The following is a 24,662-nucleotide window of genomic DNA, read 5'->3' as shown; positions in this document are numbered from 1 at the left end:
CACCACCAAATACAATTATGTCCCCACCACAAAGGTTTAAAAAGTCATTCGATACTAAATGGTTCCAATATTTTATTTAAACAAAACATGAAACAACCAAGAATATTTTAATATAACCACAATAATAAAAAACGGGAAACAAAACATTGAATTATCCCATCTTTAGAGTAAACACCAACACAGAACATATTACTTTATTGACAGCTCAAAAAATAATTGGGGTCTTAAGTTATGCATGGTTACTACAGCATTTATGAATTCACACTTAAATGCACTTAAAACACGTTTCATTTTTCATAAATATATCATATCAATGAGACCTATGGCTCACCTTATGCCTACACAAAAAGCAATAGTCTATGATCTTGAATCCCAGAAGGATATTAAGGCACATAATAGAAACCTTGCTCATATAGTTTAGTCATGCTTTTATACTATAGGTCCCCAAATGTATGCAAGAGCTACATTAAAATCCATTATCAGCTAAATAAGACATATTAGGCCAATGTGCATGCGCCATAAGACAGCTAACATAAAAAAGAAAGGTTAATATGAGAGGAGGAAAGAGCACAACATTTGGTCAGGGAGCACTATCACCTGCCTCTATTTCTATGGTAAAGTGCATGATATTTTTGTATTGGGCGGAATCACTGGAAGTCTGAAAAAAGAAACCTGGACAATAATATCACCAAAGATAAAATCCTTTGGTTTACTCAAATCAATTATTGCCAGTTAGAAGTAAGAGTCCTGCCAGGTCTTCATGTAAATGACCAAAATGAATAAAACTGAGGCGGTAGCATATTCAAATTATCCTTCTGCTCATTAAATCTACAGTGCAAGAAGGTAAAGCGTTAATTGCTTAAGAGTACTGTATTTTAGTTTAAATTCAGCAGGTAAGCATACCGTTGTTTAACTCAAAATGTGAAATTGTATCTGCATCATACAATGACAATAAAGTATTCTATTCTATCCTGCCCTATCCTATCCTATCCTATCCAAATATGTTCATGCCACGAAGAAACCTTGGTCCTGGGTTGTGTGATGTTGAATGATTGTCTGTGCATTACTCTGTCATGGAGTGAGCATGACAAAACAGGCACTAGGGTGACAACTGTAATGAAGCGTAGTATAAATAGCAGAAATAAAAATTACAAAAAAGAACATTATACTGGAATGGGGAAGACAATTTGAAAGTAACAAATTGTAAGGCATATTGTCAAATTTGTGATTATACAAAAGTATATAATGCATAACATTCAGTATAAATGAACAATGAGAATAAAGAACAAGAAAAAAGTCTATTTGTTCACATACTCCCTACGTCATTTCCAAACTGTCAGTTTTCCCCATAAACAAATCATCAAAATGATACAAAAGTGTCATAGAAAAAAAAACGCTGCACTTTGGGTTATATTCGTCCATTTTTGCATTTCTGTGTCTGCTGCTGTCTGTCATCTTCACTACAAATAAGGCACCAATTCAATGTATTTCCGTGGTCTGACAACACACAAACAAAAGTCATGACGCATGACAGTTACTTTTGTTGCATTAATTTGTCCATGCATGAATATAACATCAATATCACACTCCAAATGAAGATTGTCATTGTCAATTAAGGCAAGTGTTGCCCTTGATGTCACTTCCCATTTGTACAAATAATATTACATATATACTGTACTTACATAATCATAATAGATATTCAAACTTTTCCAGGCAGTCAATGTGAATCTGCAGCAAGTCTTTAAGGAAGAAGGAACTGATAGCAACACTGGACGGATGGGATATCCTGGTCATGGTGGCTCTTCTTCATCTTCATCTTCTCTCATTTAGATTGTTTTTAGTTAATAATTGTGCGTGAGTTTGTTTGTGTGTGTGTGTGTGTGTGTGTGTGTGTTTGCTGCTGCTGCACAATCCTTGATCAATGGTCTATGCATGAGTGTGAACGGAAATGCTGGAAAGGTCATTCCTGATGATCTCGTTAACTGTGGAAACAAAAGAGTACCAGGTAATTTTTCTAAAATCACACCTGAGTGAATACATTTCAGTCTAATGTGTTATGGCAGGAGGTTGAGAAGTCGCATAACTGTTGTACATAACAAAATATAAAATAAATGATTCTTTTACTAATGACATTCTTCTTCTTTATATTATACTTCATCTATCAGTGTACATCAATTCAGCCAAAGAACAAATTTTGGATAAGTTCTTACTTTTATTTTTTAAAGCCAAACACTTATTTGCACTGGATTATCAGACTCAGAAGGGAAATCAGGCGATATCATAGACATAAATATCATTTAATGTAACAATGACATTACCGCTTGGACTCGGGACCCTTTCCAAATTTAAACGACTGTTGACAGTTTGATAGCTGCAAACTATATATTAAAATAAAAAAATATAATGTCAACAAGTTTTAAGGATTTCTAATATTTCATAAGAAAAATATAATTTTAATGGGAATGAATCATTGAGTACAAAAGCAAGTCATGATTCAAGAATAAAGTTGCAATAATCCATTAATGTCTAAATGCATGTAAATGAACTGATCGTGTCAATGTACACAAACTGTGTGACACAAACAATTAGATTCTAATCATTAGAATCTATGACCACATTGTATAAGCAGCATTATGGCCCTACATATTGAACAGATATTATCCAACCAGAATAATCAAAGTACCTTTTCATTGAAATGATTCAAATAACAAGATGACATCCAATCAAAAGACCAAGTTAAAGAACACAACTCAACAGGCTTGTACATTCACGATGGGTGACATCACTTTGGGCAAAACGACACCAAATAGTGGCATTCGGAAATACCAGTAACCTGGAATCCAAACAATCTATTGTCCTTGAAAAGTCATATCGGCTGCTTACACACATCTCTTTACACAAGTCATCCTCGTGTCTTTCCTGTGCCTGCTCCTTTCCCACAGTCGGGCAGGCGCAGATCAGCCTGCTGCTTTTATCTGCTTTGTATTCTTTGGCAAAACATGGGGAAGTGACCAAGAAGATGGCGAGGACCTGGAGTCCTGCAGCTCAACGCAAACAAGAAGCTCCCTACTTATAAAGCTGATTGCGATAAAGCTTACTGATGCAGACTGAGAGAGACGGGGTCGAACAGTTAGGAGTCAAGACAGGAAGTCCACCCACCTTAAGGCAGTGTGTTGTTACAAGATACTGTTTGGTGACACACTGATTTAGTCAAGGGCGTCATCTGAATAAGTAAGTTGAGGTGAGCCACTTACCGGACAATTCAAGAGGCACTTTTGTGAGATCAATAAATGGGGTGAAATTGATAATAGAGTACTGACAGATTATAACTAGGTTGAATATATGTTATGTTGTAGTTTGCCGCACTGACAAGTGTTTCTAATATTAGGTTTTTATCACAAATCAAATGAAAATTGAAAGATTGCACCCTTTGAAACAGGCCACACAAACATGCGAAAGCGCACACACACACACACACACACGCACACACACACACACAGACACACACAGACACACACAGACACACACAGACACACATGCATGGGACTCACCTCCCGAAACAGGAGGAACTCCCATTGGAAAAACATAACCTGTGCCAACATTGCAGGCTGTTTTGAACTCTATTTGGCTCAACAGGCATTTACACGCTCAAGGTTATTTTTAGCTCTGCCACTGCAGGGTATGAAGGAAGTGCGCACACGTTTAACAATAAAACCAATGAAACTTTTATATTATGCCTCATCGCTGGAGCCAAGGTGAGTAATAGCATCAGGTAGTTCTCAAGAGTGAAGGGGAAAACCTAAAAGCTGAGCAATAAAAAAAAAAAAGCCACAAATGTATTTTATATTGCTGTTGAATTTAAGAAAATCACATCCTTTCTTCATTCAAATAATACTGAAACTGCAGTGATGTATATCTTCCTTTTACTGCTAATATCAACTCATACTTTCCACTGGCATAGTTGATCATGTTCCATTCTGAGAAACCTGGTGCTTAAGTGACACAAAATGTACAAGTTTCGCATTTGTTTTTTGTTTTACATACACAGTGTCAGAGTGAGGACCACAGAAGCAGGATGTGGTCAGATGTCACCCCAAACGACGACACCAAAGACACTATGTGAAAGGTTGTCATAAAAATATGACAACTTCTTGCAAAGGCTCTCACAAATTTTAACATCCCCTAACCAACATTTTCTTGGCATCGGCAAAACAAAACAAGACGACGCATTCCGGTATGTGTCATGGCAGACATATGAGAGCATTTCGTTTTGGAATCAAACTCAACTTCTCTAAAATGACTAGATAACCTCAAATATGCAGCATTAAGAAACGTAGTCAGACGTGCTTCGGAACATTTTGTTCAATGTGGAGTCTGGCGGCAAAATATTATTCTATTTCTTAAGGAGCACGGACAGGTGAACTGCTTTAAATTTTGTACTATTTAACACATTTGCTTCTAACTAATTGATTGTGTCATCTCAGTGGACAGCTGGATAAACATTTGGTTTGGTTGTTTTTTCTGACTTGGTTCAGTAGCTCAGTCTAATCATGGAAAGCTGTAATTGAGAGGCTACACTCTCATGAATAAACAAAAACAGTGGAAAATGAATGGCATTATTCCCCTGGTGAAATAAGAAAAACATGTCACATTAGACTGACTCAAACATTAGTGACATTGTTCATTAGTAGCAGAGCCTTTGCAGTCAGTGGACCGTAAAGCCAACCTGCCATGACCTATATTGACTAACTTGGGCAAGTAGAGATCTATTTAATAATATGAGACACAAAATTATGAATACACTTTACAGACATTTAATGTCTATGGAATGATTGTCTTGAATGCCTAAATGAACCTGACACATTTAAATAAATGTAAAACGCTGTGTACCTTCAGCTCAGTAATATTAGCAAATTTTAGATTGAGGCATGCTGAACAAAAATAGCCCTCTCAAAAAGAAAAAAACAACACGAGGCTGCGTAGGTGGGACCTTGTTTGTTCAGGTCATAATAAGATAATAAAATCTCATAGGGTCAATAAGTTAAAACATCTATCAGACACCACCACTTGACAAATGTTCATGCTCGTCATATGGCAACAGCCACTTCAGTTTGTGCCTCTGCCCAGAGAAACACAACAAGAAAAGGTGAGCAGGTTATTTTTTTTGGCCTTGTGTTTAATAGAAACTCAATGCGCTCACTGGCTAAAGGCTTTATTTCTTTTAAGTTATCATTGAACCGCATCGTAGTTTATCTGACGTATTGATGCAAGGTGCCATCATTTTCATTGAACGCAGATGTATTAGTAGCTGTAATTTTAATAAATGCCGTATGCTCATTGTTTAAGTTGCGACTTCCATTCATCCATCCCCCCATCCAACCTAGACCAGCCAAGAACACAGAACCTCTCCATTGTGAAGATTAAGTGTGAGCTGGGCTGCTGTTCTGTGATTCGGCCTACAATCAAATAAAGTAGAAATATTTCTTGGGCACTGATTCTGTCAGAATGATGACAACATGACTTTTATATTTTTGTTCTAAGCTAGCAGCAGATGGACCCAAGGCAGTGAGCCAAAACTGGAATCAGGCAAGTACATTTTAGATTCAAACTATCACCCATTAATATATTACACTATAACTAATCCAACTTTGAGCATGATGGATTCATCTTGAAGCTGGCTTGTTACAGCGTCTTTGTCAAGACTGTTAGTGAGGCGTATTGTGCACTTGGGTTCAATATCATCAGGGCTTCTTTAGAAATCGGTGGCTACCCTGTGGTCTAGAGGCCCCATAACCACTCGGAGTTTTCAGCAGGTGAAACCTGATCTTAAGCTAAATCAGTTGTGACTGGCAATGAGCTGGCGGAGAGTGACGCCGCCTTCCATCAGCCTCTGAGCTGACTTTAGAAAGCTGGACCTCTGACCTAAAGGCTGTAACAGAGGTTTCCTGCCAGGGACTTCTGTTCTCACATTTAGTCCCAGGACACCAAAGGAGAGCAGGGCACCTTCCTGACCTTTAATCACTTTCATTACACGAATAAAGCGTCAGCTGTTGGGGTCACGGACCTTCATGCTTTATAGTGAGGGGTGATGTTTCCTATGCTTTCTCAACACTCGTGTATTAGGACAACAGCCTTGGGAGAAAGAGGAGGCAGTTTCCTTCGATTGTGACATCCAGCTCGCGCTGCATGTGAGGAAGTGTGCCTGTGTCATAGAATCTGGGTAATACAGTATAAACACTACTCACAAGAGTCGAAAGGACTGTTAAGACCAAGTTAAACCTCATTTGAACTTCATGTGGAATTGATTTGGTGGGAAGCCAAACTAAAGGTCCAACTTGCTGGGGAGAGACAATTGAATTTCCTGCTACATATTACTTTTGTTTCCCCACTATATCAAATCTTCTCTTGGCCTCAGCAGAAACACTTAATGGACAATTTGCTGCCTCCCACACACACACGCACACACACACACACGACTCAAATGGCTGGGCGGAGAGACTCCGAAAACGTCACATATCCTATGCCGATAACGACATGAAAAATGAAAAGGGGTCCTGTGTCAGAAGACAAAAATAAAGTAAAAAAAAAAAGATATTAAAAAAGACCTCAGACAGAGCAGAGAGACTAAGTAAAGACACACACCCATAAAAAAACTAATTTGAAAGAGTCAAAGTCTTTCATTAATGTACTTTATCATGATAAAAAGCCTCATGAATCAATTAAGGTTTTGCAGGTAGACATCCTCTAATCTATCACTCTAATCCTTTTGGGCCTAGTGACGTGATGATGTACAGCGAAAGGGAGTTCCCTTTCAGAGCTTCTGAACACAGAGAAATGCAAAGTGTCCATAGCTGTGATTGTGAGTGTGAATGGGTGTTTGTCTAAATGTGCACTGTGATTGATTGGTGACAAGAACAGGGTGGAGCCAAGCCTAATAAAATATGACCTTGGAAAATGTGTGTAGAGCTTCACTTGAAAATTGCAGAAATAACAAAAAATAAAATGCAATCCAAGTTTAGCAACATCCCAAATTAGATTATCCAAAGAGCTCTTGAAATTTCCACCCTGGTGTGTTTGTTTTGGCTGGAGTGGCGAGTAACCTTTGTCTTTGATCATGCACTCAACTGATATGCTGATGTGATCCTCCCTGTCACACCTTCCTCTGTGTCTCAGAGCATCACTTCCCTCTCCTCCTCCCCCTCATCTTCTCATTTCCTCCAAGACCCAGGAGGCTGCGGGTGTGCCCGTGAGAGAGTGGGCCCAAGGGAGGATAAGGATGAGGTGTTTACATGGTGGATGCTGCTTAGCATGCTCATCATATTTAGCATAGTTAGAGCAAGAGTACATGGTTGAATAATGTTTATTTAAATGCAATACTAAAAACTGTATGAATACTTTAATAAATTCTAGTCGTGGAGTGAAGTTTACTTAACATGCTAAGATAGCTGACATCTGTTACAAAAGGTAATGGTGGATAGTAAAGTGAGACTCATCATTGATGTATTAATTTGCTACAATTCAGAATTTTCTTCGGACAATATCTTAAAATTCATCATCCAACTTCATGTCTACACGAGTTTAAATGAAAAGAACCCCCAAGGAATGCAAATGCAGTGGATTTCAAAAGTCTACATACCCCTGTTTAAATGAGAGGTTTGTGTAGCAATACAAACAAAATAGACCATGACAAATTATTTCAGTTTTTTTTTTTTTTTTTTGCCATAATTGTGACCTATAACCTGTACATCTCAATTGAGAAAAAGGGAAATAAAATAAAATAAAAAGTCCCTTCGGATTTCCAACAGTCATCGATGCGCAAACCTAGTTAGAAAAGAGTCAAATGTCACGTTAGAGAAACTTTAAATGGTTGTAGTTGTGGCATTTAAAATACATTTAATAGATTAAAAGTTTGCAGTAATAAAATAAATAAATAATATATTTAAATAAAAACAGCTTTTGTTAGTATATATGTTAAAACTGTGTATGATGTGACAGTTGAACATCGTTAAAATGATCTTTTGAAAAATATTCTTATTCTGGTCTCATCATATGCATCTAATTAAATTTGTAATTGTTATTCCTAAACCTGTCATGGCGGATCGAAGCTGGTCATCCTGAGGCTTTTGAGACAGAAGCCGTGACTAAATAGTGTGTCAGTTTCCGTGCATGTCACGCACACGCGTTCTCACAACCATATCTCCGTCACGCTGATAGTTTTCTTGAGAGGATTTACTGAACTCTGGTTAACACAGAATGTGAATCTTCTATTTTTGATTGATTGTACGTTGTAAAAACATGAATGGGTAACATTTTATTTTTGGGCAACTTTGCAGCATGGATAAGCCATGCTACTAACTTACATAACAGCCTTGGATGATGTTGGCTAGTACACAATGCACTTTGGAAATGTTGCGTGCATGTTAATGGCAGGCGTAGCTTTGATTAAGGAAGCAAGGGTGGGGTGGGGGGCTCATTTATCAGACTACATTTAAATCTTGCTAGCTGCTTGAACATTGCGAACTGCACTTTTAATTCTAAACAAAACCACATCCTCATTAGAGGGTGTTCACACTTCATTAACAACATTATCTCAGTTGTTTATTTTTACCATCCCTGCAAAACATTATTTTCATATTTAGACTTGTAGAAGTTATTGGTTACATTAATGGTGGAAAAAAGTTTTGCAATTGTTTATTCTGGTGTCATTTTGTTTTATATCACAAAAAAACTGGCATTTGAAAGTTGTTATATTCACTGTACAGAGGGAAAGACATGACTTTAGGTTTGAGGAATGAAAAGTGACAGATTAAAAGTTTTTGAGGCCTCATTATGAAAAGGTTTATGATAAAATCACTCAAGCGTCTTATACACTCAGTATGGCAGATTCAGAATTAGAAACGTATGCTCCCGTGGAGGCTGACGCGGAATATGAGCATACTGAAACAATCTTCAGCCAGTTTCCCTAGTCTGAGTGAGAACTGGGCTGTGCGAGGGAAAAGATGATGATTTGTAGCTGCATTTGTACATTTGCTTGAGCTTCTTTAAATCACCTGTCGCATGTTAGTTGTAAGGTGGGATTCTAAAGTTGTTTTCTTTTACTTATACACAGAGAAACACTGTTCTCCTTGTCCAACAGGGTTAACCTCAGTGCATGCTTTATTGTTTACTATCAATCATAGACAGGAGGCTTGGACTGACTCCCTCCTGTAACTTATTTGAGGGTCTGTGTTTAACAAAAGTGTGGAATTTGGTGAGCATTTCTTAAAAATATGAAGCCCCTCTGTGACAAGTGTAACTTTTTTTCTCGTACTTGCCTTGGTTGTTTTTTGGTGAAGACTGCTCTGATTTGTGTCACCACCTTTCATGAGGATTCCGTATGATTTTGGCAAACTAGAATATTCTCCTCCACACCCAAGTAGTGAAAAGTCATGAAAAAGGCCTTCATTATTACTCTGACGGTAACTAAATCTTACAAAGCCCCTGCTGGGCGCCCAAACATGGCTTCAATTTTTAAACTGCTCTTGGGATGCGGCTAGATATGCTGAACTGTTGTTTGATTAATGCTCTGAGCATTGAACTCGAAAGCTGCCTTCCAAGCTTAAAGCCTAAATTGCAGAAGACACACACAGGGGAGATTCCTTGGGCACATGCTAACCTTTTTCAAGACTGAACTTTTTTTTTTTTGTATATTCTAGTCAAAACCCCATCCACAAGCCATTGCTCTACTTTGAATCCTGACGAAATCTAATCCATCTGGAGTTTATTCATTCAATCATTCATCATCCGAACCGCTTATTCTCACAAGAGTCCATTGTTAAAATTTTGTATCTGGATGAAAGGTACTGTACATTATTTTGCTTTAAACCAACAGGGTAGCGTCTTCAAGAAAGAAAATATAGATTTTATACATTTTGTTATCAATCATAGACAGGAAGCTTGGATTGACTCCCTCCTGTAATTTATTTGAGGGTCTATTTTTAACAAATATGTGGAATTTGGTTAGCATTTCTTAAAAATATAAAGCCCCTCTGTGGCAAGTGCATTTATTTCTCCTGCTTTCCCTGGTTTTGCAATGCTAACAAAAATCACCCTACACGGATGATATGATGCAATGCCAATTAATCATAATGCATAATTATGTATAATGTTAATGAACACAATTGTGTGGTTTCTAATCTACCATGGATGGATGGATGGATGGATGGACGGACGGACGGACGGATGGAAACTCATTCCTGTCCTTGTGTTAAATAGTTTGTGCATTTTAGAAGTGAATCTTTTCTTCAGAGTAAAAAAGGTTAGCGAGCATGAAATGATTTCCCTATTTGTTGGAAGGTTGCTGTGAAAGCAGCTGAGCTTGGTCAAATGCAATCAGGAGAGTCCGGGGACTTTTTGAGATTAATAGCTGCAGTGGGTCACATGCCAACAATTGCATTTCAGTGGTTATGATCATTCCCTCTTCAAAAATAAATATTTTCACCCACTGCTTTGTAGCTCCCTAAGCTGCAAAGAAATTAGTTGTGATCTGTAACTTTGCAATTGTTTATCGCGCTTAGATTTCTCCAGGTACAAAGGGGGCACTTTGAGTTTGTGTGAGCTTGCATGTCTACGTGTCAGGCAATGGAAGAAGTTGCCAGGGAAATATCACCAAGATCTCAAACAACTTTCTTCCACTTCAAATTTTCCCTTTTTCCTCTCCGTCTACTTGTCTGTGTCTACAGTATTTCTCAGGTCTTCATATGGCTGACCTGCTTCTTTTCATGCTCTTTGATTATTCCTGGATGTGAGGATGTGATGAAATTTCTCTGATCCCAAATTTTCCAGATTCCCATCTCTAATTTAGGCCCATCAGCACAAAACTCATTTTAAATGACAGAAACACTTTTTGGCAAGTAAATATTTTCACAGTTGCACTTTCTGTTTACCTGTCAACATGAATGTCGTGGAGTCCTTAATGGACTGTTACAGTGAAGCTGCGCTCGTAAATTAGTTTCACACTACTGCAAAGTATTTCAGAAAAATCAATCATTTAACTTTTTATATTTGAAGTCATTAAGACTACCTCCCCATGTGTCTTTTTTTTTTTTGCTGGCTTTCTGACTACCTCTGCCAAATTTCCGCCTGCTTCTTTCAGAGCGTTAGTGACTAACTAAGCCAAGTGGTGCGAACCCAAGAGCATTCCCAATCTCCCACAGTTGGATCAAAACTTTCTCCTGACATCCGCATAGCAGGATACTTTTTCACTGAACGAACACATTTCAGACAGAGAGGAACCGTTATCAAGTGGTTTGAAAGGGAAACCTGTTTCTGTTTACTGATGGTGTCACGTACTTCCATATTAAAAAACAATTCAAAACATCCAGCAATCCTTTTCCGTTTGTTTTTCCTGTGGCAAACTATATGTGATAATTTCAGAAATTATACATGAAATAAATAGATTTAAAAGTGGTCAGTTTTCACCTCTGAACTTTGTGCTCCTTGTGTTGCTACAAGATAACTGTGACTGTCTTGTGGATCTGTGAATCCACCCAAATGTGCTGAGATATGCTATGATTTTTCCATTCCATATTTCTATTGCCAACTGGAGATATCCTCCATTAAAGGCTAATGTATGGTTCATGTTACTCTACAGCATTTGTGGCATTTTGAGCAAGCTCTCCAAAGAGGAACAGTGGTTAAACAGTAGTGGCAGAATGTGCTTTTAATAACAAATAAAACAGCTTAGTTTCTGTCAGTCAGTCGTTACTCAAAGAAGTATAGCAGTGGACCTACCATAAAAAAAATGTTCAGTCTATGCGCGTGAAATCATAACTTAGGCACAGATAAGGATTATAAAGCTTTCTGGGAAAAGTAGACTCCCTCCGCTATCATCCTGTCATTGCAATCAACCACACTGACATTTGTCATATTCCGAGGTGGTAGCTGCATGATCACAGATACTGTGTACACGGATACATATCCCAGCCAAGCCGCAGACCCTGTCTGAGTCCTGACCCGTTACGATCTGCGTGTCTCTGTGGCTTTTCAACTTGTGTTCCCTTAACCTCAGAATGTGAGCCACGTAAACCGACGCTCGAAACAGCTGTGTCGGGAGAAAGTGTATGAGATACGTCATGCATGATTTAACTTAAGAAACAGAGCTTCAAATATTTTGTGCAGCTTGAATCAACAGCGTTCTTGAGTGCAGTCCAATTGTACTTTTCAAGCAATATTTCATTCTGTATCCAGTGCGTTGTTCCTTTTCTAAACAGCTTGGGTGAATTATAGAAAATAAGTTACACCTTCCTCCAGTAGCAAATCCGACAAAGTGATGATGTTTTTACAGAATAAACCCTAGTAATTGAAAATCAGAACCTAAGAATCACATCTACAATTTATGAGTGTCATTTCCCAGACTAATGGGGAAAATCAATTTATTTGGATAATTTAGGTGGAGTTTTTAGCAGACACATTCTTTGTTAGTGACTGTGGATAATATGACCGAGCCATTGAAACTGGACCAGATCCTCTGGTTCGTCTGCCAGGGCTGTGGTGCACACGCAGGCAAAAGCAAGCCAACACAACTGGGCAACAAACGGATTGATTTTACACATTAATCTTTAAGCATCGGATCGGGGCTAATTATGTTCCAGATAGTTTTAAAAATATGTAATACTTGCAATGTGACCCTTTCATATGTAACCACTTAGATCCAGTTATTTGTTCAACGCACACACAATCCTGACAATCGTGTCAAATATGTATTACAAAAAAAAAAAAAAGCACACTGATCACTACCAGGAATCTAACGGCTCTTATGTTGGGCCAGCGGTGATAAATGATGTAAGGGGAGACAGAGGGTAATCCAAAGATCTTCCACTGAACTGAACTGACATGGTGCTCAACTCTTCAGCACATTGGTTCACAATTTTACTTTTAAAAATAATAAAGCACACAACTATTACACTGTAAACAGGACCTCGAGTTAGCGTTAGCTAGGCGTTAGGTTAGAGTTAACCTGGCGTTAGGTCACGAAAACTAACAAACTAATTAAAACAAATTAAAAGAAACATTTTAACAATGCTTTTTGACAACAAAAACTAACTGAAAGTACATACAAAACTATAATTAGGTAAAAAATGTATTAAATTTTTATCTTTCAGACAAGTCGCTGATGGTGGTGGCCTGACTTGTGTGTATGCTGCATGGGATGAATTCCTGCTCAGTGGCGGTGTGCATGTGGGTGTGAATAGTTGTTTGTCTCTATGTGTGCCCTGCGGGATGGCGACCAGTTCAGGGTGTAGTCTGCCTTTCGCACATTGTTTCCTGAATGGGAAAACTGGTTTTGAAAATTGGTGGCTTAACAGACATGAGCATTCTGTGTTCATTTAAATGTATTTATTTCAAAGTTATAGTAATCTGTAAATTGATTGAAAATTGTAGTTTAATTATATTATATATATGGCTTATAATAATAATAATAATAAGAAGAAATAATGATAATAGTAATTATTATTATTATTGAAAATGCCTCCTCCTGCTGCAGTTACAAAAATAACGCATATGAGGAAATATAGTCTATAGTCTACATCAGTTATGAGACAAACACTATTAAATCTGTTGAAAATAAATATTATGTTTATTTGTTTGGGGTTTAGAGCTTCTCCCAAGTCTTCTACTTATGTCTTGTCATGTTTAAGTCTGCCAGGAAAAGAGTATTCTCATGAGAAGGCATCAATAACAATAGTGAAATACTTACATCCTGTTTGTGGTCATTAATAATAAAAAAGCCATCACAATTTCTCTGGTACCTGTCAATATCACTTTGTCCAGAGGGCTGTTTTCTTGGCATTGCACTTAACCACAGCATTTTTTTCGACAGACATTTATCCAGTCTTGACCTTCATAAAAGGGGACATAGGTTAAAAAGGTTGGGGGGTCACTTGCCAGACAAATACTTAGAAGTCTTGCTGACTCCACCACTAAAAGACAGGAAGTATACATTAAAAAAAAAAAAAAAAAAAAAAACACAATTTAAGCAAATCTGCTTTAGTTAGTCCCATTAGACACTTCAAACCTTGAATTAAATATACACCCTTCCCCCTAACTCTGTCTCTTCAGTCCTCCCCTCTGATCCCAAAGCCAGCCTTGCGGCACACTCCAATGTTATCGACTCAGCATGTTTTCAGCGTGGTGTGGACGCACTCTCAATCATCATTAAGGGTTTTGGAGAGTCCTGGGGTCTGGGAAATGTTCCAGAATGTGTAAAAGTTTCCATGAGGAAAGCCTCAGTTGCTTTCAGAATCATCTGTGTTAGACGGAGATCCTCCACAAGAATAGAATGCCCCTTTTTGTTCCCGAAGAGAAGGGGATTTGACATTTTGATTTTCAAGTTGAGAAAACAAGCCTCGTCAAGTTTCAAATACAGAAACCCTGAACTGAAGAGGAAACAATCACAAGTAAAACTACCCTGAAACGCAAAGCAATCAGAGCACATATGTTAACTGTCAGAAATTGACTGAGGCCCCTATGTTTTTGTTTTGTTTTGTTTTGGAGAATAAAGGTCCTCTGTGTCCCAGAGAGGCAGCTGGTACAAATCTGACCTTCTTATTAGCACTACTGTGCGGCATTCAGCTGTATTTCATGATATCACCAATCACAACAGCAGTTAATAAGACAGGACACACTGCAGTAGCCTCACAGGACCAAATGCCTGGCCCAGTCACCATGCTTCTCTTGCTACGCACACATGTGCAAACATACATACATACATACATACATACACACACACACACATTAATGTACTGTATATGTGTAGCAAAATCAAATAGAACAGAAATATTCCTTGAAATAAATCTCATTCATCATTAAATGTGAGGTCCCTTACAACTGCTTGGCAAAAAAAATAAACCCTATGGTTTGAAATTTATTTTTTACCTGGCAGTTTTAATGGTGTTATATGATGTAAAACAAAAGTGCCCATTTTGCTTTAATTAACAAACTGAAAGGACACTAAACAAGGACAGAGTTTTTTTGGGTGCATAAACCAGTAATATCGTTTGACTTTTGTCTATTGCACTTTTTCGATTTTGACCAAAAGCTTTGGGTGAAAAAACATTTCCTCCACCTGTGTTTTCCATCAATCACTATTCTACACGGCTTACACAGTCTGTGGCTTTGTGTGTGTGTATGTGTGTGTTTGTGTGTTTAATGACAGCAGAACAACAACTAAAAGGGAGCTGGCTGCAGTTGCGCTTTATGTGAAGCAATTACAATTAAAATGTTTGTATTTACGTCGGCACGGTGATGCATTGGTTAGCACGTCCGCCTCACAGTTCAGAGAGTGCGGGTTCGATTCCACCTCCTGCCATCCCTGTGTGGAGTTTGGATGTTCTCCGCGTGCCCGCGTGGGTTTTCTCTGGGCACTCCGCTTTCCTCCCACATCCCAAAAAAACATGCTTAGTAGGCTGATTGAGCACTCCAAATTGCCCCTAGGTGCGAGTGCGAGCGCGGCTGGTTGTTCGTCTCTGTGTGCCCTGCGATTGGCTGGCAACCGGTTCAGGGTGTCCCCCACCTACTGCTTGATGACTGCTGGGATAGGCTCCAGTAAGCCCACGACCCCAAAAATGGATGGATGGATGTTTGCATTTACTGTTCATTTAACTTCCATTGCTTTCTATGGTACAAATCTATTCTAAATTCAATGAAATGATCAGTTCATCCTCACGTTCTGCAGGAGCCTGATATTTGAATCAGCTGTGTTTAACGAGGGAAACTTGGAAAACATGTAGGAATGCGGCCCCCGAGGACTGGAGTTTGAGACCCCTGCTCTACTGGCATCCTAGAAACTTGTTCTAAGTTTAACACTGTACATTAAGCTTTGTAAAACATGCATGTTCATTTTGTTCATCCACGGTTAGGGTGACCAGATTTGGGTTTCTGAAAAAGACGACACCTTTTTTGGATGGGGGCTGGTCATTTTTGGATTTTTTTGGGGGGCGTCATTTGTGTCATATGTTATGACACAAATGACATGGTGTCTGGATAGCAATTGCATTTATTGGCCCAAATAACAGAAAACAACATATGTACAATAACAAAAACATATTTACACTAACGCTAACTAGTTTTATAGTGGTACACTAAGTAAAAAAAGACAAAAGAAATACGGCCATCGGTGCAGCATTTGAAGAAGAAAAAAAAAAGGGCTCCTCTTCAGTCCTCTTGCGGGCTGCGTTGGCACCTTTATTTGCTACAGACACATAAGTGCCTGCTTTGCATGTCAAGCACTCAGCTTCATAAGGATCACGACCCTGGAGAAAGCACGGGAATTTGAACGTGCATTTTCGTTTCGGCATTGCTTGTTAACACTCGGTGTACACTGGCCAGCCCATCCTATTTCGTAGCAAAGTGACTAGATTTGAGGAGAAAGGCGTGACGTATTTGCGAACGATACAGAAAAACCTGGAATTTAGTGAAATGGAATGGAGTGGCAATTCTATTGACAATGTACTGTACATGTTTGAGGCAGTCAAACAAAATCCCGGACGATTTTTGAAATTCCCCCCGAACCTTTTTTTAGGTCTCATAAGTAGGACATGTCCGGAAAAAAAGAGGACGTCTGGTCACCCTAATCTACGGTGCACTGTACAATACAGGTAATCTTCAAGCCATATTTGGGATCCTGTTGTGCTGAAGGCCACTCTTAGGTCGGATTAGTGATCCGGAAACCGGCATTGGGTCTATTGCATTCAGCCTTACTCACATCAAGTACAGCAGGTAAACAAAATCTACTTTGGAGATTGTGTATTGCGGTCCAGGGGTTTAAAACTCTGACTCGCGCCATGCTAACAGTGCTCCTTGCGGTACAGTAGCTCACTGTTGATAAGTTGAGTGATTTCTCAAGGGCTATATAAAATCCAGCCCTGGCCAGAGAGACACATTTCCTTTGCCTGATGAGAGCTGGAGGCCTAAGCATTGGAGCGTGGGAGGCGCTGTACTCTTGGGGAAGATCAAGTGTGCGCCCATGGACTCCAAATCACCAGCCCCCAATTGCTGAGGAGCAACACAATGCTATATCCCTGGCGTTAAATCACTGCTGCTGAGGTGAGGTCATCCGCTTGTCTTCCTCTCTAATGGAGAGCTCAGCTCACTAACGCACAGCGGTAATGCATGGAGAAGGGAAGCAGGAGGTACTGTGAGCTACCTTTCAATCTTATTTATTTTAACTTAGGACTCATTTCAGGAGTTTGAGCGAGAACTGGGAGCGGCAGATGCCTTTGGAGTATGCTGTTACCACCACATACTTACCGGGCTCCAGAAGCTCACCGCAGAATGCATGAGCAGATGACAGGTGATGCAAAGTGGTAGGACACTGAGGTTTTCATGGGGGCGCTACGCTGTCCCGGGTCAATCAATATACATTCCTGTGCGTCCCTAATGCAACTGTAATCACTGATAGAATACATTTGGCCATTGGGTGAAGAAAGACTGAGCCCATTAAGTGACAATGGATAGAGTAGTGGGGAAGGGAAACTAGGTTACACAATTTTAACCTGGTATTTCAATGGACTTCAGGCACATCTTAATTACTAGACATCTGTGTAAAAGGACACCAATAAAAAAAAAAAAAAATCAAAAATAAAGCTGCAGTTACACCTAATTTAATTATTCCGAATGACATGTGAGCTTCAGTCTGTGATGTTGGTAACAATGAGAGCACAATTCACATTACAAGGTTTTAGGTGTGTTGCATGAATGCAAATATGAACATAAAAACACCAACGCTGAAGCCTGTTTTGCCTACAATCAGTGTCCACTTTGCAACATTGGTTTGGCTGAATTTATACCTGCAACAATTAATCAATTAATCGACAACTAAATTATTATTAAGTGAATCAATTATTTTGATAATTGAAAATTAATTGCTTAGCTTACTACTGTACATATCCTCTGATTTAAGCATCTCAACCATGTTGATATTGTCTGATTTCAGTAGTCCTTCCTGAAAGCAGACTGATTATCTCTTGTGTTTGAATTGGAAAACATCTACTTTTACTTTGGAACACAATGATCATTTCGTCCTATTTCATGCATGTTTTTGGAATATGGGAGGAAACTGGAGTACCTGGAGGAACTAATAGCTGATGCAGTATTCAAATTTTGCAGCACTACTGAACTGAAAGAAAACACATCCACAAACAAGTGTGTAATAACTTAATATAGCTGATTACAACATCCTTCATTGTCGACATTGCCTGTTTATGACGACAAATGGGACTCATCAAAACCGGCAGATATGCTGACAACACAATTACAGTTCAGCAGCATCAACTCCCCACTCCCCTGCTCCCCTCATGCACACCTCTTGCCTGGGTGAGTTGTTGACAGGTACACACCCACAAACACGCATGCACTAATGTTAACAGGAAGGGTGACAAGGTAAGCGTTCAATGAGGGTCATTGGTTCCCCTCCTGTATTACGATACAGGGGGTTGTTACAATTTCAAACTGAGAAAATCCACTGAACATCCTATGAATACATATCATAACAACTAATGGTGGTTCTGCTAACATAGATAACAGGTTGATGACCCAAGAGACATGCTGTGGGATGGACACAGGAGGCAATAAACTCGGCCATATTCTCCCTTGGGTGTGTCTGATCTCATTGCCAGAGTAGACCCATGACCCTTTAGTCTCCCTTGATGACGACAGCTACATGGCCTGTACTCCAGAGGGAAAAGACGGGAAAAAGAACGACTCTGCCTCAGAGCTCCCAGCATCCCTCCCAAAAAGCCAGGCGGAGATTAGGAAACCCCTACCTATTGTTTTGCTTCCTGCATTAGTCGATATGTCAACAGTTTGGTCCGCCACGCGTGTGCCACTGTTTTGTTATGCTGGACCTCGGCTGACCCCAAATTCTCTGTGATGTTTTGACAGATTGTTTCAAAATCTCATCATCGCAATGTTGTGTTATGAACTTAAGCAACTACTTGGACAATACAAATAGGATAAGCAAATAAATTGCCTGGGACTAAAATGTAATTATTTAATATGTTTTTTGTTTATTTGGATTTCTGCTTAAGTAAAACAAATGTGACTTAAATTTGTAGCCTGCATTATGGGACAGAATTGTAGCGAGAGCCTGGTAAAATAGGCTGTGGGGGTGACGTTTTTTGATTTTAAAAGGAATCAATGTTCTTAGTCAATTATATTGTTCATATCATATTAATTGTAAACACTGTTTGAAATGGTATTTTTACTCATGTAAGGTTGTACGCAAGTCAGACAGTGAACTCACCATCATCTAGGTACATCTGGTCCAGTTCTTGAGGTTCCTGTTTGACGGTGATAGAAGGTGGACTTGATTCCTCATGAAACAGGCTGGGTGAGTTCCCTCCAGCCTGGGCTGGAGTGGCTGCTACCTGAGCCTGGCTGGGGCTGTAGACCTGGATAAATGGACTCTCTGCTGGCCCACTGGGAGTGGAAGCATGGGAGGTTGGGGAAGATGAAGGGCTGCTATTGGCATAGGCTGTGTGGAATCCATGGGTTCCTGGGCTGTTGAGGTGACTGGGACTTCCCTGTGTTTGAAGCATACCTAGGGGAGAGCCATGGTCGGGAGATGCTGGATGGGTGAGGATTGGCCTGCTGCTGTCCTGGAAGCTTGTCATCAACTGACCTGAAGGTGCAGCATGAGTGGGACTATTTGGGAGGCACTTGCTGAATGCCACAGGGGAGAGATCATGCAGGGTTGGGCTGGAATTGGGGGACGATGATGGTATGGCAGCATTAAGAGAAGGGCAGGGAGGGTATCCACCAGCCAGACAAGCATCATGATCAGCAACAGGCATGATGGGATTTAGTCTGGGATGATTGAAGTAGGGTTTTGAATGCAGTGGCAGCACTGAAGTCCCCAAAGAATCATATTCATCACTGGGTTCTGTCTTTATTATCGGCACTGAAGAATGGAAAGGAGAAAGAAAGATGAACATATTAAACAAAATTTGCAGAGGCATCAATGTGGCAAAATGCTTGCATGAAGAAGAATGAGTAAATCAATAGGCATGTACACTTGTGGCGACTATGCCACTGATAATCCAAACAAATAACCAGTAGCCATGGTTCAGTGTTTCACTGTGAAGCTCTCAGTAGTCTGTCGTGAAAAAAAGCCAAAGAATAGGGGGAAAAGAAAAATGGATGAGTCATCAGAGTGGAAAACCACAGCTGGTTCTAATAAAGACGAAGACCTATTTTCTTTGGACTCTCCTCCAGCTCTGATATCCAATAAAACTCTACTTTAAGGCAGAAGGTTGCTGCTGTTGTTGCTTCTACATGAGGAGGACCTGCAGGTCCCTTGGTTTTGCCTGCCCTCTAGAAGCAATTGTTTCTCTTAGGACCAAATGATAGACATGACAGGATTCTCATTGGGATGGGTTTCTTAAGTGGCCAACGAGTTGCGTTTGTGGTTTCAAGAGCTTCAGGCTTGGGCTAATGCAAGAAGAGTGCAATGACCCCACTTGATCATGCTGATCCTGTCTCTGGAACTTCCATTCTAGTACAGGCAGTTTGCAATGTTTCCTGATGCTTTTTGACTGATAGGTATCTTATGCTTCTTCAAATCAAGACATGTGTTGGAGGGTGGATACACAGGATACATTTTGTTTTTATTTCTGTGGAGGGCCTCCTCAGACTTTATCAGTTATTAACAGAGCTTCAGTGTATAGATTTGGGTTGAGAGAACAAAAGAAAAAGAAAGAGAGAAGGAAAAAGACCTACCAACTAAGAATTCCCATCTACTCACTACTGTTTAAACTACAGTCATAGTTATGACTGGTGGGTTTCCATTCACCTTTTATTTCCAAGTTTTCATGAATTGTAAAAATAAATGTGTATAGAAATGCTACAAATTCGAAAAAAATGCCCAACATTTATCGAAAACTTTTTATGATTGAACGGGATGGATTTTTCAGCGTATCGATAAAAGTAAAATGCTAATTTTGAGAATAAATGATAAATGACAGGTTTCAAGAATAAATGATATGACTGGAAACCACATTGCACATTTTGACCGGCTATTATGTCATGCATACTGTAGCCACTGAATATTGGCACAATTGTGACCAGAGTTCTTCCGAAAACCAAACCATGACAGCAATTTGTCCATCATTACTTTTGTGATCAGCAGTGCCTTGAGAAGTTCTCATGCAACGTCATGTCAAGGTGCAGTCTCCTCTCCTCTCAATCGTCGCAAAATATTAACTCATGGAAACGGGGCCAAGTCGCGAGTTCGTTTTGTGCATTTTCACTTAAAAATATCGAAATAGTTGGTTGAAAACCTATTAGTGATTAGTTGATGCCAACGATTAGGAATATTCTAATTAAATAAATTCAATAAAGCAACTGAAATTTAACTACAATTTAATATATCATTGATTTTCTTATTTAAATATAAGAATTGAGTAACAGGAAAACATGCTGAAAAATATCAAGTTAAATGTGACAAATGTTTTTTCGATGTGTTGTTACTTTTGTGGGAGGAGAATTTAAAAGATAATAATCATGCCTGTCCGCCTCTGGGGTCCTGAGCTGTGGTGCAGTGATAACAAAGCAGGGAGACCATTTGCGTCAGTCCTGTCTGCTTTCGGAGCCCAGGGAACAGGTTGTCTGGAGAGCATCGTAAGGCAAGTCCCACGATTCAAGGGCCTTCTCTCTCGTGCAGGGGAACAACATAAACCTCACATGGTCCATTCTACTGTCACACCTTCGTTTTCCTTTTTCCCTCTGCCTCCCTTCTCTCATTTCAATGGACGATCAAGGTCTATCAAATCAATTGCTGTAGTTTTGTTGAAATGCAATGGTAAGGTAGTATTACTTCAGTGACACTATATTGTCCTCTCTAAGTTTGGATACTATTCTGTATGACAAGTTATGTGAAATAATAAGGCAAAGGTATGAATGAGAAAGGCAACAATCAAATGAAAGGTTGGTTTCGACACTTGTGGAAGTCCCATCTGATATATAAGCCCAACAGATCCTTCTCAAGATTAGACCATGTCTAGGTCTCCTTTTCACTTCATACGAGAGTTCAGAAAACAGATTTCTCAGTAACGTCCAACTTCATCTGGCTTTTATTCCAACCCCCAACCTATGGGTTATGGCCCAAAGACATTCGATGCTTTGCACATGTTTTTATCTTCTATTTCTAATAGTGTCTATAGGCCAAATTTACGAAGATCATAAATAGCGGGTGCTAAATTATGTGTTTGTTCTAACATATTGCACACGCTGGTGGGTGTGTTGAATGTGATTTACTAAGATTGCGATCTTTTTTAATATGCACATTGGTTAACCAGAGGGGTCAGTGAGCCAGTCTCAGGGGTTCAAGATACCGTGCATGTCTGTCCGTTCCATTCACTTTGTTTGTGTAGTTTGTGACACCACAAAAAGATCATTGTATTTTTCCATCACAAAAATGTTCACATATGCGTAAGCAAGAAAGAACGATGACAGCATGACCAAAATGGAAAATAAAGGTAGTGTCACCCGCATCTGTGGTGCAGAGGTGTTTGCCTCATCCTTCCGCTCTTTCAAACAAGTCTATTTCAAGGGTAGGTTTAGTCTTTTCATAGATGAGCAGACACCAGAGTGTGAAAGAAATGTTCTTCGTTAATAACTTCAGTAACCACAAATGTTCTTCAAGTGGGACAGCGGGCCGGAAGAGTATCTTTCACAAAGGAAAGCAAGAAAGTGTTGACAACGTATGCGTGCGCAAAAGTGTGGGTGTCCTCAGCCTCGAACGTGGCCACAACGTTAGTTGTTCCCTTAATAGCTGACACAAGAACTCTGTACAGCAAAAAGCTTAAACTTAGACGAAAATTATTTCCTCCTTCTTTGTTGTATTGAAAAAATATTGTATTTGAGATAAGGTGACAACTGTGGGTGTGCTACCGATAAGCTTAACGCAGCCTTTTTTATGAATGCTTCTCCATTCAGACTTCTGCAACTATAACCTAAAAAAGACAATTGTATATTTGATATTTTATAATAAGTTGTAATAAATGACTACCACATCTCAAACTACCACCAAATTGCTTGTTATTCGCGGACTCCATGGCTTTAAGGCCAGAGAACTAATTATACTCTGTTGGCCCTGCCTGTGTGGTCTATACTGCACTTGTGGTTGACTTGGCAGCAAAAACAAGGTCTTTTAATTAGACCTGTATTTATGCTCAGCAAAACGATTGGGAATGCATAATGGGGACCGATAAGATTTACTTTCTTTGAGGCAGTACAGTATATAAAATGAATATACTAAATATGGCCACAGTTTGACTGCCTTGAACTGGCCAAATTACGCACTATGCACTTGTAAATCAAAGCAATCAGGGATCTTCAAATAGGGCTCTCCTCTGCATTTCTCTCAGAGCCTTTTCCAAAATGTGTTTTATCTCCCGTGGGCATAAATACATCTGCTGATAATTCTAGACAACACATCTTATTAACAGCTGTATACTTATAACACAGTCCATCATACCCTAGCAACAGTAGACCCATGAGATGCTGATCAATGAAAACATTGCTGTCCAAGACTGAGCTGCAAATATAATATTGCAACAAAAATTGTACCACCTACTGGGGAAAACTTGCTCCAGAGCAAATTTACGTCAGATTTTTCTGACATTAATTTAAAAGGTATAACTCCATCCATTTAGTTATCTATTATAGGTCATGGGGTGAGCTGAAGCCTATCCCAGCAATTTGTTTTAGTTTTGAGTTTGCATCTATGTGTTGCTACCCACTTGTTTTAACTACAGTTTGCTTACAGCTCCTACAGTAGCTCATGCTTATGTCTGCTTTAACTAAACTTGGAAAGCAACTGAAAACATAATTGCTGACCAGTATACTTATCTCAGCACAAATTTGTCTTCACACACAATTCCATCACCAAGTGGCTAGTATAAGATAGCAAGTTAGCCTGACTTCGTTTGCAATTGGTTTAATGTTATTGTTGGGACATTACAGTCGAAGAACCACCACCAAACTTTTTTTGTCAACTTACCACCATGCCTTTGTGGTGGACGTGGCTCTTAGGTTTTTTGTTTTTGCTCACATACCTTGTGACCACACACCTTGCCTTCAACTAAAATCAAGCATAAGGTTTTTTTTCTGCACTTCACTGTATTGAAAATGTGTCCATATACCATATTGTCTATTTTTCCTTGGTCCCGTTCAAAGCATGACCATTACTGCATCACTTTTACGCAGTGCCTAGCGTAATTTTGCTGTGAGTTGCAGGGGAACTCACCACCAAGCATTACTTATCAGTGAATCGCGTGAGAACTCACCAACTAGCGTTATTTCTCTTGATAAAAGATCAATAATGCTTTTTAACAATGCAATCACCTGTGTCTAAAGTCCATGTCTGTAATGTACAAACAGAACACCTTTTTACACTCCCACTAACCCATTCTTTAAATTCCAACGTGAGGGCCATCTATGAACACCAAGAGAAGTGTCATTGAGTTTTCAGGTTGCTACACGAATGACAGAGAATAACGCTGCATGTTTGAGTGCATATGTGCACACATATGTACACACCCCTGCATATTGCTGGGTGTGTTGGAGCACCAGGTAGGTATTGTGTGATGTGGGGGTGTGAGAATGAGCTCACAGGGGGATTG

The 24,662-nt window shown here is 39.4% G+C and overlaps 1 protein-coding gene across 3 annotated transcripts in view; it reads right to left on the bottom strand.

Annotated features, from left to right (window-relative positions):
• Positions 1-161: 161 nt before the first annotated feature.
• The window catches only part of LOC119135934 (nuclear factor of activated T-cells, cytoplasmic 1-like), a 50,051-nt gene continuing 25,550 nt past the window's right edge, over positions 162-24,662 (bottom strand). For 2 of the 3 annotated variants that reach the window (XM_037273954.1, XM_037273955.1), the window contains 2 exons: positions 19,283-19,939; positions 162-1,982 (listed from right to left, as the gene is read on the bottom strand). In XM_037273954.1, the coding sequence (XP_037129849.1) occupies positions 1,927-1,982; positions 19,283-19,939 (713 nt within the window). In that variant the 3' untranslated portion in view covers positions 162-1,926. The remainder of the gene's footprint in view (positions 1,983-19,282; positions 19,940-24,662) is intronic. The other variant, XM_037273957.1, reaches the window with a different exon arrangement.

Source organism: Syngnathus acus, chromosome 16 (assembly GCF_901709675.1).
Source record: "Syngnathus acus chromosome 16, fSynAcu1.2, whole genome shotgun sequence".
Lineage (NCBI taxonomy): Eukaryota > Metazoa > Chordata > Actinopteri > Syngnathiformes > Syngnathidae > Syngnathus > Syngnathus acus.
The sequence above is the reverse complement of the archived record's forward strand: the minus strand, read 5'-3'. Positions and strand labels throughout refer to the sequence as shown.